The sequence below is a fragment of the Sus scrofa genome, chromosome X (assembly GCF_054392235.1).
Source record: "Sus scrofa isolate SSC_HxYL_T2T_F1_AM1 chromosome X, Sscrofa_HxYL_maternal_Yorkshire_Landrace_v2.0, whole genome shotgun sequence".
NCBI lineage: Eukaryota > Metazoa > Chordata > Mammalia > Artiodactyla > Suidae > Sus > Sus scrofa.
This window is the reverse complement of record NC_139401.1, coordinates 15,065,431-15,083,975: the sequence shown is the minus strand read 5'-3', so window position 1 is coordinate 15,083,975 and position 18,545 is coordinate 15,065,431. Positions and strand designations below refer to the sequence as shown.

The window sequence follows — 18,545 nt, the reverse complement described above, 5'->3', positions numbered from 1 at the left end:
CCTATTAAAGTAGTAATGGCATTTTTCACAGAACTACAACAAAAACCTTTAAAATTTGTATGGAAACACAAAAGACCCTGAATAGCCAAAGCAATCTGGACAAAGAAAAATGGAGCTGAAGCAATCAGGCTCCTTGACTTCAGACCATACTACAGAGCTTTAATAAAGCTACAGTCATCAAAACAGTATGGTATTGAAACAACAACAGAAACATAGATCAGTGGGACAGGAGAGAAGGCCCAGAAATAAATTCACACACCTATGGTCAATCTACAACCAAGGAGGCAAGAATACACAATGGAGAAAACAGTCTCTTCAATAAGTGGTACGGGAAAACTGGGCAGCTACATGAAAAAAAAATGAAATTTGAACACTTGGTAACATGATACACAATAAATAAACTCAAACTGGATTAAAGACCTAAATGTAAACCAGATAGTATAAAACTCTTAGAGAAAAATATAGGCAGAACACTATGACATAAATCATGGCAACTATCTTTTTTGATCCACCTCCTAGAGTAATGAAAATAAAAACAAAAATAAACAAATGGCACCTAATTAAACTTAAAAGCTTTTGCATAGCAAAGGAAGCCATAAAAAAATTGGAAAGACAACCTAAAGACTGGGTGAAAATATTTGCAAATGAAATGACCAGCAAGGGATTAATCTCCCAAATACACAAACTTCTCATACAGTTTTATATTTAAAAATGAAGCAACCCAATTACAAATGGGCAGATGACTTAAATAGATATTCATCCAAAGACAGATGGCCAAAAAACACATGAAAAGATGTTCAACCTTGTTTATTATTAGAGAAATGCAAATCACAACTACACTGAGGTATCACCTCACACCAGTCAGAATAGCCATCATCAAAAAGTCTACAAACAAAAATGCTGGCGAGTGTGGAGAAAAGGGAACCTTCCTACACTGTTGGTGAGAATGGAAGCTGGTGTAACCACTATAGGAGAAAAGTATAGAGGCTCCTTAAAAACTACAAATACAGCTATCATATGACCCAGCAATCTCACTCCTGAGCATCTATCAAAGAAAACCATAATTCAAAAACATATATGTACCCCAATGTTCACTGCAGCATGATTTACAACAGCCAAGATAATGAAGCAACTTAAATGTCCATTGACAGAGGAATGGATAGAGAAGATGTGGTACATATATACAACGGAATATTACTCAGCCACAAAAAGAACGAAATGATGCCATTTGCATTCAACATGGATACATCTAGAGATTTTCATACGGAGTGAGGTCAGACAGAGAAAGACAAATATCCTATGGGATCAGTAATATGTAGAATGTAAAAAAAAGAATACAAAAGAACTTACAAAAGAGAGGGACTCAAAGATTTTGAAACCTAACTTATGGCTACCAAAGGGGAAATGGGGAGGGGGATAAATTAGAAGGCTGGGACTGACATTTACACAGTACAATACATAAACTAGATAAATAACAAGGACCTACTGTATAGCACAGGGAAATCTACTCAATACAGTGTAATAAGTTATATGGGGAAAGAATCTGAAAAGGAATGGATATATATGTATATGGATAACTGATTTACTTTGCTGTACATCTGAAACTAACACAATTCTGCAAGTCAGTTATATTCCAATAAAATTTTTAAGAAAAGATAGCTGAAGAAAACAGAAAAAAAAATTTCAACGAGAAGCATTTTGTTAATGTGGTTAGTTCCTCTGCTGAATTTTCTGACTGTGAATTATCTTTGCAGTCCTGGGACCAACAAAAGCACTTGGGCCTTATGTGTACATGTTGTACATGTGTGCCTTTGTGATGGTGGGACAGGGAGAGTGCTAAAAGGCTATGACCATCAATTCTATTTCTTTAATAGTCACTGATCTAGTTAGGTTTTTTTACTTGTTATTGAGACAACTTTTGGATGATTTTCCTTTTCTTCAGAAAGTTTTCTACTTCATCTAAGTCTTCTAACTTACTCTGATAAAGCTGGTCTTTGTATTCTCTCATGATTAAAAATCTCTACCACATCTGAAATTCGATCTGCTTTTTAGTCCTAGAGTATGCCTTCACTTTTGCCCTTTCTTCTTAATCAGTTACCCTAGGTTTATATATTTTACTTGTTCTTTCAAAAAGCCAACCTACCCTTATTACATCTACTATCTCTTTTTTTCCTATACCATGAGTATCTGCTCTTCTTTCCTTGTACTTTCTTTGTATCTACTCTTGTTCATTTTCTAGCTTCTTGAATGGACTCTTTTGCTGATTTTTATTTGGGCCCTGTTTTCTAATAAATGAATCTAAGACTCCTGTTCAGCTTTAAGTAGTCTCTAGTTTCTGTTGTCATATCCTCTTTCACCTATGAGTTATTTAAGAGAAGTAAGAATTATACACATTGCCGGGAAATTGTTAACTCATGGGTTATTTAGAGGTGTTATTTTAAGTTTCCTTACTTTTGATTTGTTTTTGAGTACCTTTTTATTGTGACTTCTCATTTAGCTGCTTAATGGAGTGGGAACATGGTCTGCGTGATCTAGCTGCTTCGGAATTTCTGGGACTTCCTTTATGACTTAATATGTGCTGAATGTTTCTAAAAGTTCCAAGAGCACAAATATCTATCCCATCATGTAAAGTTATAATATTATACTATATTCACTACGTTAGAGGCTTGGTAGTTTTATATGTGTGACAAGGATAAAAACTGATAAACTCTTAAGATCTCTTCCTATTATTCTGATTACCTTTAAAACGTTGACCTTGAGAATACTGGAGCAGAATTAAGTGTCTGTCTGTCTGTCCATCTACCTAATCTATCTATCTTTTAAAGTCTTCCTCTCTTGGGAAATAATACGTAACTCATTAGCTACAAGAACTAATTTATGATCATCCACCAAATGTTAGCTGAAAAGAGAGCTAGATATTGCAGACACAAAGACGAATAAAGCCTGAGCGAATCCCTTGGGTGGTTCATAATCTAGAGAGTTTATTTAAAACATCCAGTAGTGTAGTTATATTTTAAATGTCACTTTCCTTCTACCCTTCCTTTTCAGAGAGGGAGGCTGATAAGAACAATTCCTGTTTCATGTACCCTTTACCTACAGCGGTTCCTTCCATTCACTGCTGATTTTCCTGTCCTTGAAATTCTCCTTTCTGAAATCATCTACAATACTAAAGTTGTTCTACTTCTCTAACCTCTTTGTCTCCCTCAGCCTAATAAGACATGGGTATTCCTCGAGGTTAAATTATTAGTTGCAATAAAATTAAGATTGCTTAATTTTTTAAAAAAGATAAAATAAAGACATTTTCAAAATTAAGAGTTTGCCACCATGACCCTGCCAAAGAAAAACCTAAGGGTTACACTTAAAATGAAACAGTAACAATCTCAAATACCAGATCTGGCACTTAAGAAGGAATGATAAAGGTATTGGCAAATAAATGGTATGTAAACACTAATACCATAAACAATAATAAATTGGAGGCAGGGTGAATATAAGGAATCAGGTTACAACTACATAATGCCTATATCCTTCAGTGAGTAGAAGAGGAACACTCTCAACTCATTTTATGAAGCCCATGTAATTTTGATGCTAAAGTCACATAAGAAAAGTACAAAAAATGAAAATTAAAGGCCAGTTTTTGAATACAGATGCAAAACTCGCAAAATATCAGCTGACTACAGCAATATATTTTAAAACCCTGATTAATATAATCTACCATACTAACAGATTAAAAGAAAAAACAAGAGAATGTCTCTTTAGATACAATACATATGTGCTACAGATGAAGAAAATGAATTTAGTAAAATTCAACCCTCATTTGGGATGGGAACGAAAGAAAACAAACAAAAAAACCCCTAGCAAACCAGGAAAAGAAGGAAACTTCTTCATTTTGATAAAGGCTATCTACAGAGATTATATTCCAGGCTTTCTCTCTAAGATCTGGAATATGACAAGGAGGCTTTTATCACTGCTTCAACTCAAGAGTGTTCTAAAAGTTCCAGCTGGTGTAAAGTGAAGCATTTAAAGTTGTAAAAGTTCAAAAGTTAGAAAGAAAACTCATGTTTTCAAGGTGATATTATTGTCTACACAGACATCCCAAAGGAATCTAGAGATAAATTATCAAAATTAATTACGAGCTAGTAAGATTTCTGAGTCCAGTATTAATGTAAAAAAGTCAAATGTACTCTCTACAAAGCAGCAAAAATCATTTAGAAAATAAATTCTTAAGAGAGACTGTTTAAACCACTGCAAAAATAAAACATACAAAGTATCCAGAAATAAATTTAACAAATGTGGGTTAACATTTATGGCGAAAACTGTAAATCTTTCAATAAGAAAAGAGTTCGGCAGATAGGTGTACCAGGTTCTTGAAGAGGAAGACTTAACCATGACAATGTCAACTCTCCCAAAATTGACCTTCTGATTTAACACAATTCCACTCAAAATCCCAACAAAGGTTTCATTTGTTTGTTTTGCAGAAATATGATAAGCTGATTCTATGGAACAACAAAGGGCCAAGAAGATCCTGAAGAAGTGACTGTCATAAGTGGAAACCAAATGGCCCCATAAAGATACAAAGAAATGCAAATTAAAATCACAATGAGATCCCAACACCCTCATCAGATGGGCAAAAATTAAAAAAACAAAACAAAACAAACAAAACACGAACAATGCCAGATTTTATGGTAAAGAAAAGTAAGGACACACAAAACTGCTGGTTAAAATGAAAATGGGTGCAATCACTTTGAAAACTAGTTCAGATTTACCTAGTAAAGTGGACCATGCGGCCTATTCTACAACCCATCCATTTCACTCTTGGCTACAAACTAGAGCAGCAGTTCTTGAACTCCTTGGTCTCAGGACCCCTTTACACTCTTAAAAATAACTGAAGGCTCTAAAGAGCTTTTTTGGTTATACAGGTTATATTTACTGGTAGTTACTATATTTGGTATTAAACTGAGAAAAATTTTAAACATAAGGACACACGAGCACATATTCTATCATCCTTCACCAATGGTATCAACACAGGCCATGTAACCTCTGGGAAGAGGCCACTGTATGCTTGTGAAGGAATGACAGTGAAAAAGGAAAATGTCTCAGTGTTACTCTTTGTAAAATAGTTTTGACTCTTAAACTCCTTGATATGGTCTTAAGGAAATATAGCTCCTAGACCAACTTTGAGAACCACTGCCCTACACAGAGTCTAGGCACCAGATATGTGTAAGAGTGTTTATAGCAGCCCTGTATCTTTTTAGGTACAAAATCTACAAAGACCCCCACATCCATCAACTGGTATTTTCATTCCACGTAACTACAACACAGTGATAAAAAGGAATCAATTACATTCATGGAAAAATATATTCAGCTTTTACCTCTTTTTTGAACTTGAAATAAACCTAGTAAAGTGCTGGGGAGGAATACATCCTAAGTGGGTAAATCTAATGAAAAGCAAGAGCGTGAGCAACAGCAAATGCTGGACAAGCAGCTGCTCCACGAATGGCAGGGCTGGGGATACACAGAAAGTTCTGTTTCCTTGGCTGAGTGGTGAGTACATGCGAGTTTTTAAATTTATGTGATATACATTTTGCAAAGATATTTCAAAATATAAAAAAGCAATAAGCCAAGTCAAAACTAAAATTAAAAGACTAGAAAGTTACTGAATGGGAGAAAATTATTTAATAGCAATGGAAGAAGCCAAAAATGATTTTTTTTTTTTTTTGCTTTTTAGGGCCACATATGCAAGTTTCCCGGCTAGGGGTCTAATCAGAGCTACAGCTGCCAGCCTATGCCGCAGCCACTGCAACGCCAGATCTGAGCCAAATCTGAGACCTATACCACAGCTCATGGCAATGCCGGATCCTTAACCCACTGAGTGAGGCCAGGGATCGAACCCTCATCCTCATGGATACTAGTCAGGCTGGTTTCCACTGTGCTACGATGGGAACTCCAGGAATGGGTAATTTGAATACGTTAAAAAAAAAAAATGAAAAAAGTCAAAGTGACATCAACAAGAAAAGTCCAAACCAATTTTAAAAACTGTACTAATGAAAAAGAATTTTTAGACTAAAAATGGATGTAAAAATATGAAAAGAAGTTTACTCTCAGTGGTAATCAAATGCAAACTGAAACAAAGAAGCATGAGTTAAGAAATGATCCTAGCATGAGTGAGGCTGTGGTTACACTAACACTTTCATATGTGCTGGTGGGAATAAATCTTGGTGTAACTTTTACAGAGAAAAGTTTCACACATATTACAAAGTGTCTTTAAAATATATACCCTCTTAAAACCAGTAATTCTACTTCTAGACATGACTCTTCAGGAAATAATCTAAACTACTAAAAAAAAAATTGAAGTAACAAAAAACTAGAAAGAACCTACATGTCCAAAAAGAAACTAGTTAAAAGATACGCAAATGATCTTTTATTTATAGAATTGAATATTAAGTAGTAACGTAAAACATTGCTTACTTTATAATAGAGAAATAAGATCATGTCAATAAAAAATGCAATGCATTACATCCAAAGTGATCTTTTAACTATTTATTATGCATAGAATACCAGAAAAAAATTCATCCACTCTTAGAAGAGTTTTCTCTGGATGATAAGCTTATGGGAGATTTTCTGGACTGTTTTTGGTATCACCCAAATTTATTTAAATGAGTTCCTATACTTGCAGAGTCAGAAATAAAACCTAAAATAATGAGACCCACAAACCTCTCAGTGGCTTTTCAAACTAAAGCACATACACGTCACTTCGGTGTCCAAGGCTCCCCACTCTAGATTCCCACTGTTGATTCGTAAAGGCTCGTCTAAGTGGGCGTCTGTGACTTCCTGAACATGCCCCCTACCTTCCACTTCAGCACCTCAGCTCGGACTATTGGATCCACCTGGATCGCATTCTCTACCTGGCCGAGTTCTAGCACCTTCCAAAGTTCCTGAGAAACACCACCTTTTCTGTGAAGTTTTTCCAACTCCATGCTCTCCCAGTCATCCCAACTAGATGTGATTTTTCTTGGTCTCTGATTCCTACAGAAGTCATTTTGGCACTTACTCCTCTTGCTAGAACTTGCCTTTAATAGTTAGCTCTGTCTGAATGCCTCTACTAGACTGTAGTCGTTCAGGAAGGGGCTTGATCCTTTGGCTCTTTCTCTAATATTGACATGCTTCTTTCCAGAATTAAGCACATAATAAGTATGTGAGGAACTGAGTAAGTTAATGTCACAAGGGATTAGTCTTTTGCCTTGGCCACAAGGAGGAAGAGAGAACGGGAAATATTTCTCACTTGAGACAGCATGAAATTTCTCACAGAAACAATAAGTGAAGAAAAAGGCCCCTTAGGAGTGCATACAACAATTACGGATTTAGATTTCATTCTTTTGGCAACTATAAATCCATCCATAATTGGTAAGTTAATTTCTGCGGAAACAAAAACATGCTTGGAATTCCCAAGAACCTGCCTCCAAAAGAGGTTTTGGAGTATGGCCAGGGTGTAAAGTGATAGACTTGCAGATAATAAATATCTTTCTTTAGGAGAAACATCACGTTGGCTCAAGTCGGTCTTAAGCCTCTTCTAAACAAAATATTGTTAACAACACTAGAAAGGGTGAAATAAAAGAGCGCGGAAGGAGGAAAGTGGATGTTCTCAACACCTGCGTTAGTTTCTAAAAAGTAAATTTGAAAGGGAGAATGTAGGCAAATCAAAAAACCCTTTTCACCAGTTTCCTACTCTGCCTTTGCCTGGTGCCCTATTTTAGGAAACAACCAAAACTTTTAAGGGGAGAAAGTCTTTAAGGCAGTTTCATTTTCCTTTTCTATGCAAATTGTGGAGTTCCTGTCGTGGCTCAGCGATAATGAACTCAACTAGTATCCATGAGGACATGGGTTTGATCCCTGGCCTTGCTTAGTGGGTTAAGTATCTGGAGTTGTTGTGAGGTGTGGTGTAGGTGACAGACGTGGCTCAGATCTGGGGGTGCTGTAGCTGTGCCATAGGACTGTAGCTGCAGCTCCAATTTGACCCCTAGCCTGGGAACTTCCATATGCCACAGGTGTGGCCCTAAAAAGCAAAAAAGTAAAAAAATATTTGCAACGGCCATGTAGATAACTCACCCGCATACCTTTACACATACCCAAGTGTGACAAAAGCCGCCCTCCACTTAATGCCAGCGGTGTTTGACTCTGAAATATCACTGGCCTTTATGAGACATATTGTGAGGGGTGCTCTTTGCCAGATTTGGTTGGGGGAGGAGAGATGGTTGGGCCAACTCTTAATACAGATATGCGTATGTTTAAGCGCTGGTGTATTCAATCTATGACTATGTATGGAGAATGTGCTAAGTACAAAGAGGTGAGTCAGACCCGGCCCTCAATGCCCACAGGTTGCCCCGGACTCAAATATATTCTACTGCAGGAAATGGACAGTAAACAAATGAACCAGATAATTACAGGTTACGGTAAGAGCTGGAAAGGAGACAAGACAGGGAGGCTATTTAATAATTGGCAAAGGCCTCTCTGACACATTTAAACCAAGATGGAAAAGAAAAGGAGAACCTGGCTGTGCTCACTACCTGTCAAGAGCCTTCTAGGCAGAGAGAAGTGGAGAGGTTCGGAGAAGGAAAGCGACTCCGTCTGTTTGAAGAGCATCAAAGAAACAGTGTGGCTGGTCATGTTTTTCCAACTGTGGGTCATGTTTGTAGGTTGTAATGTCAATTTTGTGGGTCACTGTATCGGGGGCCATAGGTTTCCAGCCTAAGTATTCCTTAATGAACTTTTGCTTCGGTCACGTATGCATGTGAGCGTGTACTTGGTTGCAATGTATAACATGTTTCTTACTGTAGGCGGTGGCGAAAAGTGTACCAAGCAAGAAGAGTAGCAACAAGTGAGGATGGAGGGGTGGGCATGGCCTTGCACTGTAAGCCACCATAAAGAACTGGGATTTTTATTCTAGACACAGTGGCAAGGTACGACAGGGGTTTGTTCAAGCTGAGAAGTGACAATTTAATTAGACATGATGGTGTTACCAAAAGATTTCTACAGTGAATTCGCCAGCCCTGGCCTAGCCACTAACACCAGGGACTTGGAGCAAATCACTTAATCTCTCTAGACCTTACTTTTCTCACTGGAAAACTGAGAAGGCTGGACCAATGAGACCTTTAAGATCTTACCTACTGCTCAATTTCTGACTCTATTCTGCTTCCTCCGTTGGGCACAAGTAAGTAACTCTTGGGGAGCACACTAGCTCAAGTTCTGGGTCACTTCTTAAAATATTATAAACCTTGCAGCTATGAGAGTTACATTTCTATAGAACATACCTCCAGAATTCTGTCTTTCCTGGAAGTAGTTATATTATTAGAAATGAGATCTCTGGGCTAAAAGTGAACAGAGTGCTTTTGCAACTCTCTGGTACAATGTTTGGGACGTGAAGAAAACTGACAGGGAGGGATTAAAAGACTTACCAAGTTATTCGGAACAGATTTCTTTATTTGTTCTAGGTCATCAACTGACATGTAATCTAGGGCAGTCTCAAGTTTCAGGGAACCTCTGCTCAGCACTAGAGTCAAGATATGGAAACTGGACTCCTTGCACAGGAACCAAAACGACTACTGAGGCAAAATACTGAGAGCCTACTATGTGCTAAGCCTGTGCCACACACTTTGATATATGCTTCTGTTTAATCTGCCTAACCTAATGATCTGAATTTCACAGATAGGGAATCAGGGGCTCAGGAAAGACAAGCAAGCTATTAAGTGGTTAGACTATTTACTCCATATTTATAATAAATTATCCTGCATGGTTTTCAAAATTACCATACAAGGATGAAATCAACACTTAAATATCCAACAACTCAGGTATCTATGACATCAGGACACGGAACGTTCACCTAAGAAATCAATTCTGGACACCCAGATACTTTGCTAGGTACAATGTGGGATGAAAAGATAAGAACTAGTTCCAGCACAGGCAGGCCTACTTTGTGGATAGCATGCTGGGTTGTATGAAGTGCAATTAAGCAAAATATCCAAGGAATCTGGATCCCCAATTAAGTACACGTGAATAGTATTACGGCCATTTTCAGGTTCATTTTCTCGTTTTTTGCTGGTGAAAGGTCAGCAGAGGAAACGTGGACTGCGCAATGTCAAGTGTCCTGCAAGTTCCAGAAACTCCAGAGGCTAGAAACACAAATTTCCAACTTGCATTAACCCTTTAGGAAGCAATGGGCGTATCAGTTGCCCAATCAGTATACGTGCCATATTACAGAGAAAAAAACTTGGAAACGTTTACCGCACGGTCCCCCGTGAGGACCGAAATGGTCCCTAACGCCTCCCACGGAGACACCCTCAAACATCCCCAGCAAAGTTGGGGACGCTCACTGCACACCTGCCTTAACGCCGAGAACTCACCTGCCACATACTCAGCTTCGAACCTCCGTCGGACGTCAGCGATGAGCTTGGGTTTATTCTGGGCTTGGTACTAGAAGGGAGACACGAAAAAACGCTCGGACACCACGCGCACCACCCCACTTCCCTTCAGCCCAGCCCACCTGCACCTGGGCGCGCGGCCCCCGGGCCTCAGAGGCGGCTTCCGGATCCGCTTTGGGGAGGGGGGGCGGCAGCACACGGTGCGGTCTGCTCCTCACCTCGGCCATGGTTGCGCTCGCGGACGTGATCGCAGCTGCCGTCACCGCTTCCACAGCTGAGATCCAAATATCTCATCACTAGCCAAGCCGGCCCGTAGGTAGAAGGAAGGGCGGGACGTGGAGGCGGTCGCGTGACAAGGGAAGGCGGGCGGAAGCACCGCCACGCCGCCCAATCCAGTGCGGCCGCCTGGGTCTGCAGGCGGTACCAGGCCCTCAGCGTGGCTTTCCATTCGCTTCTCTTTCGGTCCCCACCCCGCGACCGTCAGCCGGCGGATCGCGGGCGCTTCCCCAGCCAAGCTCCGCCCGTGCGAGCTCCGTCTGCCATTCGTTTTCACAACATTCCCCGGAGGCCCCGCCTCCTCGGCCTCCCTTGGCAACCGTGCTCTGGGCTGTAGGGCAGGCTCCGCCTCCTCCGCGCAGGACGCAGCCTCGGGCCTGGGCCTCCCAAGATGCAGCGCGCGGGCGGGAGGTTTGGAGCTTCCTTACTTGGTGCTTGTTTGCGGCGTCGGGGACGCGGCGGCTGCGGGACGCGGGACCTCCAGCTCAGAGGTAGACTCGGCGGTGTGTGCCCTGACCTGACCTTCAACGAGGGGGTGGCGGGGCTGGTTTGCTCTCCTAGTCCCTTCGTTACGGAAGAGCGGGAAGGAAGTGGGCGTCCCGGGGCCTGTGCTCGTCATTCTCTGGAAGGATAGCTAGATACCAAGTGCTTGCTCTATTGGGGGATTTTTTCGCTTGAAAGTTTCTTCACCTCTGCAGCGTCTTTCCCGCTTGGAGTGTGAGATATTTAACAAAGGATGTGTCTTCGAAATCTTTAAGACAGATATATAAAGGTCAAAGTTAGAAAGCGTCTGTCAGTTTATTAATGTAGTTCTCAACCAGGGCGATTTTGTCTCCCAGGGAACTTTTGGCAGCATCTGGAGACCTTTTTGGTTGTCGCAGCTGAAAACTACAAAGAAATTATAAGAAGAAAAGAACAATCCCCGTATTCCCACCATCCATAGTCAGCCACGGTGGACACTTGAGCTTTGCCCCAAACGTTTTTTATATTTGACTTTTTATGGGGAGAAAAGCCACTTTGTTTAAAAAGTATTTGAACACATCCCTGAAATAGTATTTCAGACATAGCTACAGTCTTTATCTGGCTCCACTGCCCAATGGTGATATTCTCTTCTCCACACTAATCAGAGCTTGTTTGTATTGGTTTAAGAACCTCTAAATTGAATCTTAGTTTTACTTGTTTTCAGGTCATTTCTTTCTGAGAAAAGAAAGTTACCACTTATTTCATAGGCTTAAAGGTTTATCTTATGAACATATGCTAAGAACTTTAAAAATGTATCCTCAATATAAAATAAAACATGTGAATGCAATAAGCTTTGAGATTACAAAAAGCTTGAGGTAAAAATTTATAAATTAATATATTAATTGCTTCTAATTTTTAACTCCAAAGATGGCCCATTTAAAATAACTTGCATTGGAGTTCCTGTTGTGGCTCAGCAGTTAATGGACCAGACTAGTATCCATGAGGACGTGAGTTTGATCCCTGGCCTCGCTCAGTGGTTTAAGGATCTGGTGTTGCCGTGGCTGTGGTGTAGACCCACAGCTACAGCTCCCATTTGACCCCTAGCCTGGAAACTTCCATGTGCCTCAGGTGCGGCCCTAAAAAGACAAAAAACAAAACAAACAAAAAACCTTACATTGAAAATGTGCATGTTTTACAATACTGTTTCAAAATTTGAAAAATGACCTTTCATGTAACAGCTATTTATGTCTTTTAGTCTATTTGAGTTTATGTCCATGAGAATGTTGTTTGCATAGAGCTCATGCTAAAAGCATGTTGGGTCAAGATTATACTAGGACTTTGAATGCCGTGCCAAGCTTTATAGCAATGGTTTGCAACCTTTTATCTCTACATTATTGGTCATCCATCATCCATATATTCAATATACATTGTTTAGTGTCTGTCTTTCCAGGTTCAGGGATCATAGATCTGTCGGAAGTTGATGGGGGGTAGGTAGGTGCATGAAAAACTTTTGAATTAGGGAACAGAGATCAAGTTTGTGTTTTAGAACAGTAACTGAAGTAGCATAAATAAATTTGATATATTGGAGGAGAGAGACGAGAGTAGGGAGGACACGTTAAAAGGCTTTTACTGCAACCCAGGTGAGTGATGAAAGCTTAAACCATTGTGGCAGTTGGAACAGAGAGTTGGAAGAAACAAGTTTCTAAGTTAAGGATCTTGGTGATACCATTAACAGAACAGAATGTAAGAGGCCACATTTTCCAAACTCATAACTTTATCAACGTGCAACAGTACATACTCTAAAGTTTAGTGAAGGGGGCGATTCCACTAGCCGTTTAGCAATCAGATCCTCCTTACTCCTGTTACACTTGGGTATTGGCAAACCAGAGCATTGTGTTGCTTACACATTAGCTCTGACTTTTAATATTAAAATAACAAAATTCTTTTTTGGACAGAAGTTATTTTTGGTTCTTTTTAGTATTATTAAGAAATCTGGGAGTTCCTGTTGTGGCTCAGTAATAATGAACCCTACTAGTATCCATGAGGATGTGGGTTCGATCCCTGGACTTGCTCAGTGGGTTAAGGATCTGGCGGGGCTGTGGCTGTGGCCTAGGCTGGCAGCTGCAGTTCTGATTCAACCCCCAGCCTGGGAACTTCCATATGCTGCACAGGATGCCTTAAAAAGCAAAATAAGGGAGTTCCCGTCGTGGCACAGTGGTTAACGAATCCGACTAGGAACCATGAGGTTGCGGGTTCGATCCCTGCCCTTGCTCAGTGGGTTAACGATCCGGCGTTGCCATGAGCTGCGGTGTAGGTTGCAGACGCAGCTCGGATCCCGCGTTGCTGTGGCTCTGGCGTAGGCCGGTGGCTACAGCTCCGATTCAACCCCTAGCCTGGGAACCTCCATATGCCACTGGAGCGGCCCAAGAAATAGCAACAACAACAACAACAAAAGACAAAAAAGACAAAAAAAAAAAAAAAAAAAAAAAGAAAAATAAAAAAAAAAGAAATCTGAACCTTTTTAAGTGAGTAGCTAGTAAAAAATAAGGTTTTAGATCTTCACTTCAGAATATGTAATTTTATTGCTAAAAAATTAATATACCATTTAGTGCTAAAGGCAGCTTTCGGAAATCTTCTAAGAGGTCTGAGATGTCTGTGGTATATTTGAATAAATAATTATTCATTTTCATGTAATATAACCAATATGTTTATTTCCCTTAAAGTAAAAGGTAGTTTCATAAGTAAAAGCCACACCTTTGATTTCCCTATCTTCTTTACTGTTGAACTGAAACTACTTCATGATGCCTATTGGCTCAGATCTTTGCATGAATTGCCTAACACACCAGTAAGCCAGGGGGCTTCTGCTAGCTTGTATCATGATACAATATCTCCAGTTACTTCAGTAATACTTCTTGAAATTCTCAAAAACAATATTATCACTTTGATTTAAAAAAATGCTCTAGAGAAATGTATTTATCTGTTGCCGTGTAACACATTACTCCCAAATTTAGCAGTGGAAAACAACAAATGTTTATCATCTTAAAATTTTCTGAGATCCAGGAATTTGGGAGCAATTTAGCTAGGTGGTTCTGTCTCAGGAGGGCTTGACTGGAGCTGGAACATGTGGTCCCGAGAAGGCTCACTCAAATGGCTCTTGGCAAAAGGCCTCAGTCCCTTGAGGGGTGTTGGCAGGAAGCCATGGTTCCTTACAGTGTGTACATCTCCCTGGGGCTGCCTGAGTGTCTTAATTATATGGCAGATGGCTTTCCCCAGTGCAAGTGATCCAAGGAAGAGGTCACGGAGGAGGACAGCATGCTCCGTGACTCAGTCTTCTGCTGTATGCTGTTGGCTGGAAGTGAGTCATAATCACCAGGCCTCACTCAAGGAGAGGAGAATTAAGTGTCACGTCTGGATGGAAGGAAGGACTTTCAAAGAAATCAGCGAGCATATTTTAAAACCCCAAGTGATGTACTTGGAAGTTAAAGAAAGTGCAGCATCTCCAGTTTGAATATAGATGCTGACTAATCTAGTCTGCTTTTAAGTAGAATTGCCTCTAAATCATTTCAATAAAATGTAGGCTACATTAAGTTTAATTTATAAATTATGGTTCAGTGATACTTTTTTCTAATTGAACTATTAGTATATTTTTCTAATAAAAGAGCAAATCCTAAGCCTTTGGAGTTTGTTTCCATTCAAAAGAGGAAAACAGTATTACTCGTATGATCTAATTTTCATTTATTTCTGCAATAGTTGATTTCCCGGTTGTAAATGATGCACAAATAGGAGAAAAAAGAGGGTTATGAGTTAGAATTATTTATAGTGACAAGAGACCTTTCAGTATTCACAGACTGGTAAGTATGCAACTATTTTGATGATTCTGAAGTTAGGTACTCTGGACACCAAAGCTGACCGTGATAGTGATGGTGATGATAGTTGCTGGCCTTTATTAGCACTTTCTGTGTTACAAGTTCTATTTCAAGTGGATTATATTAGTTAGTTCCAATACCTTGTAAGGTAGATACTTTATTGCACCCCATTACATAGATGCAGACATAAGTTCAGTAGTTTGCCCTAAATCACACCTCTGGTCAGACGCAGGCCCAACATTCAGAGGGTGCTCTCACGGTGCACAGTTCTTAGCATATGCTGAGCACTCCGTAACTGTTCTGCCTGTGACTCAGCGTATACAGCCACTGGACAAAGATCAACATCTTTTTCTTAAATGTTTTCTAACGTGTTCAAGAAGAAAGTGCTCCTTTGTTTTTTATACTAATTCTCTCAAGTTGCCTTTCTTGTAAGCAGTGTTCAGAATAAGGGAACATGTGCCAGGCAGCTTAGTGGTTAAAAGTTCAGGAGTTAGAGGGCCCCCTTTTCCAAATCTAATGCCTCTGCTGGTTAGCTTTATAAAATTTTCTGACCTTTGTTAAAATATGGTTTTCTCATTTAAAAGATGGGATAATAAGAATACTTATTTTAAAAGAATAATTATGAGCATTAAATGAAATAATGCATCTATTGTACTTGGCACATAATAAGCATGAATAAATGATAGCTATTAATTCTTATGTTCATTATAAGATTACCAAGTCTCTCTTTTTTTTTTTCTACTTTGAATAAGGGTAGTGATTTTCTTAGGGTGTAAAACTGCATTGGTTTTGTAAAGTAAGATTTACGATTTATTTCTATTACTTCAATGGAAATTTTTTTAAAGCCACGTTATAGCATCTCCTGTTTTTCTTTCTGGGCTTTCATTCTGGCCATAGAATCTGTACAGATCCCTTTCTCAGGAAAGCAGAAACCCAAGCGCCCAGACTGTGAGAGCAGTCTGATTTGAATCTTTGACTGAATTGTCATTGTAAAGGGGCTAAGGCCGAGAGGGAGAAACCACGTTTGAGACAACAGGTTAGAAAATGGTGAAGCCAGATTAGATCCGTAGGTTTGTGACAGAAGTGGAACCCCTAAAGAAATTCCCTGAGCCGGAGTTTGCCCTGTGCTGGGCACAATGTGGCACAACAGGTTCAGCGGCTTTTAAGCGCTGGGATGCAGATTTGCTCCCCGGCTGGTGTGGTGGGTTAAGGATCCGGTGTTGCCACAGTTGCAGCTTAGGTCGTAACTGTGGCTTGTATCTGATCCCTGGCTTAGGAACTCCATATGCCATGGAGCAGCCAAAAAAGAAAAAACGAAAAAAAATTCCCTGAGCCAGGGTGAATGTCTACAGTCTCTTTTGATAGAGTACCCACAGTTTTTAATAGATGCTGTTGGCACATTCAGTTGTTTTGTGTTGTGGTTATTTGCATTCTTTGCAAATTGTGTTTTTCAAGGGCTGTACAAAAATAGTATTTGGAATACAGTTTTTTGATAAATGTGACATTGTTAAGATAGCATAAAAAGCTTAGAAATGTTACTAAAATTTATTGTGACCTGTGTGATAGTTCTCTAACAAAACTGTTTTTTTTTTTTTTTTTTTTTTTTTTCAGCTCGGCCTACTCAATGGCAGTTGCTCTCATTTCATTTTTAGGTTTAAAAGCTTCAACTGGAATCGGTTTGCATTCGGAAATTGCACCAACACAAATCGGACTTGATATTGTGGATTGACTAGCAAATAAGCAATGTCATCTAATGAACAAGAAAGGCTCTTATGTTATAATGGGGAAGTCCTTGTTTTTTGTTTGTCCAAAGGGAATTTTGTAGATAAAGGGCCTGCAGAAATAACCATGATACATGTCAGAAGAATGACATTTGACAGAGGAACAGGAGTATTTGTTCAGAAGTCCACTGGATCCTTTAGCATAAAAGAAGAATACTCTCATTTAAAAATTATGTGTTGCAACTCTGTTTCAGATTTCAGAACTGGAATTAATCTGCCTTACGTTATGATACAGTGCAATAAAGAGAATAACATTTTCAGATACTTTCTACTATTTCTTCACAGTACCAATAAATTTGAAAAGCGTTTGAGTTTTAGACTAGGCTATGAATTGAAAGACAGCATAAGGGTCCTTAATGGCCCTTTAGTTTTATGGAGACATGTCCAGACATTCTTCTATATCTCTTCCCAAACTGGCAGAGTTGTTACTGTGTCCTTTAACTTTTCCTCTATTGACTGGGTAGGGGAGATTGAAAATCTAGGTATAGTTTTATTAGGACTAAAGAGATATTATTTATCTGAGGAAGGATGCACCCCGAAGCCTTCGAAATCAGATTACGCAACTTGGAATACCCCATTTTGTGTATACTCCCTCGAAAGGGAAGAAGTCCTAAGTGACACGTACCTTATCCCTCCCGTGTACAGCAGCGTGGTAACTTGTGTGCATGTCTGCGCAACTGAGATTGTCGACAACCAATTGAGACTGTCTCTGATTGCCCTTACTCAAAAGAATCAGCTGATTTCATTCCAAAATGGGACTCCTAAAAGTGTGTGCCAGCTTCCATTTGAAGATCCTTGTGCAGTTCATCTTATGGATTCAGGTGGAGGAAACCTCCATTTCATCGTATCCTTTAGGTCCAATGATGCTTGTGCTGTTAGGGCAAAGACCTTTCAGGTATGGTACTTAAAATCATTCACTTGGTGTAGTCTTAGACCTGCTACGCAGCCTTGTGCTTCATGGAATTCACCATGGAGTCTTATTATCCAAGTCAAGTTTTACTGCTGCATTTTAAAGAAAATCACATATGTTAACATCATTCTTTTTTAAAAAATTATCTGAACACTGGGAGTTCCCATCGTGGCACAGCAGAAAAATCCGACTAGGAACCTTGAGGTCGCAGGTTCAATCCCTGGCCTTGCTCAGTGGGTTAAGGATCTGGCACTGTCGTGAGCTGTGTTGAGGTTGCAGACGTGGCTTGGATCCCGCGTTGCTGTGGCTGTGGTGTAGGCGGGCAGCTACATCTCCAATTGGACTCCTAGCCTGGGAATGTCCATATGCCGTGGGTGCAGCCCTGAAAAGACAAAAGACAAAAAAAAAAAAAAAAAAAGATTACCTGAGGTTTTGCTTTGCCATTTTAAGTCATAAAACCGTTGAGTTTTTTGGAAATACATAAATATATAACTAATTATCTATTTGTCTTTTACCGTAGTTCTAATTTTCATTAATTTGATAATTGTTGGATGTGTATTTTTCCTTAGAATAAGATTATAAGCCTTTCTAGAAAACTCAGATCAGTTGTTCAACTTCTTAAAAGTTGGTAATTTTTTTAAAGCTTAAAATGAAATCTAGAGGAATTCCTTGAAATCTGTCATTGTCCCTTTAAAGACAGATAATTGTTTTCCAGAGAAAAGCAGTGTGTTAATTTTTCTAAAACCTGTTGCTTGGGGCATTTCATTATGTTGCATTTTGAAACTCAGAGTTGTCCTTGAGCAAGCATTCACATTTTATCTACATATAGTCCTATCTT

General features: G+C 39.5%; 2 protein-coding genes across 53 annotated transcripts in view; one reads left to right on the top strand and one right to left on the bottom strand.

The window, feature by feature from the left end:
* MOSPD2 (motile sperm domain containing 2) overlaps nucleotides 1–10,752 on the bottom strand; it is a 64,783-nt gene extending 54,031 nt beyond the window's left edge. For 2 of the 3 annotated variants that reach the window (XM_085006091.1, XM_005673413.4), the window contains exons 1-2: nucleotides 10,631–10,702; nucleotides 10,395–10,464 (exon numbers count right to left, since the gene is read on the bottom strand). In XM_085006091.1, the coding sequence (XP_084862217.1) occupies nucleotides 10,395–10,464; nucleotides 10,631–10,639 (79 nt within the window). In that variant the 5' untranslated portion in view covers nucleotides 10,640–10,702. 3 annotated transcript variants of the gene reach the window in all.
* Nucleotides 10,753–11,071: 319 nt separating this feature from the next.
* Nucleotides 11,072–18,545, top strand: part of FANCB (FA complementation group B) — a 742,096-nt gene continuing 734,622 nt past the window's right edge. For 39 of the 50 annotated variants that reach the window (XR_014835726.1, XR_014835725.1, XR_014835754.1 and 36 more), the window contains exons 1-2: nucleotides 11,072–11,179; nucleotides 16,628–17,692. Coding sequence is in view for 6 of the 50 variants with exons in the window: in XM_085008540.1 (XP_084864666.1) it covers nucleotides 16,760–17,692 (933 nt within the window). In the remaining 44 variants the exon portion in view is untranslated. Of the gene's footprint in view, nucleotides 11,192–16,627; nucleotides 17,693–18,545 lie in introns of all 50 variants that reach the window. The other 11 variants (XR_014835761.1, XR_014835762.1, XR_014835722.1 and 8 more) reach the window with 2 other exon arrangements.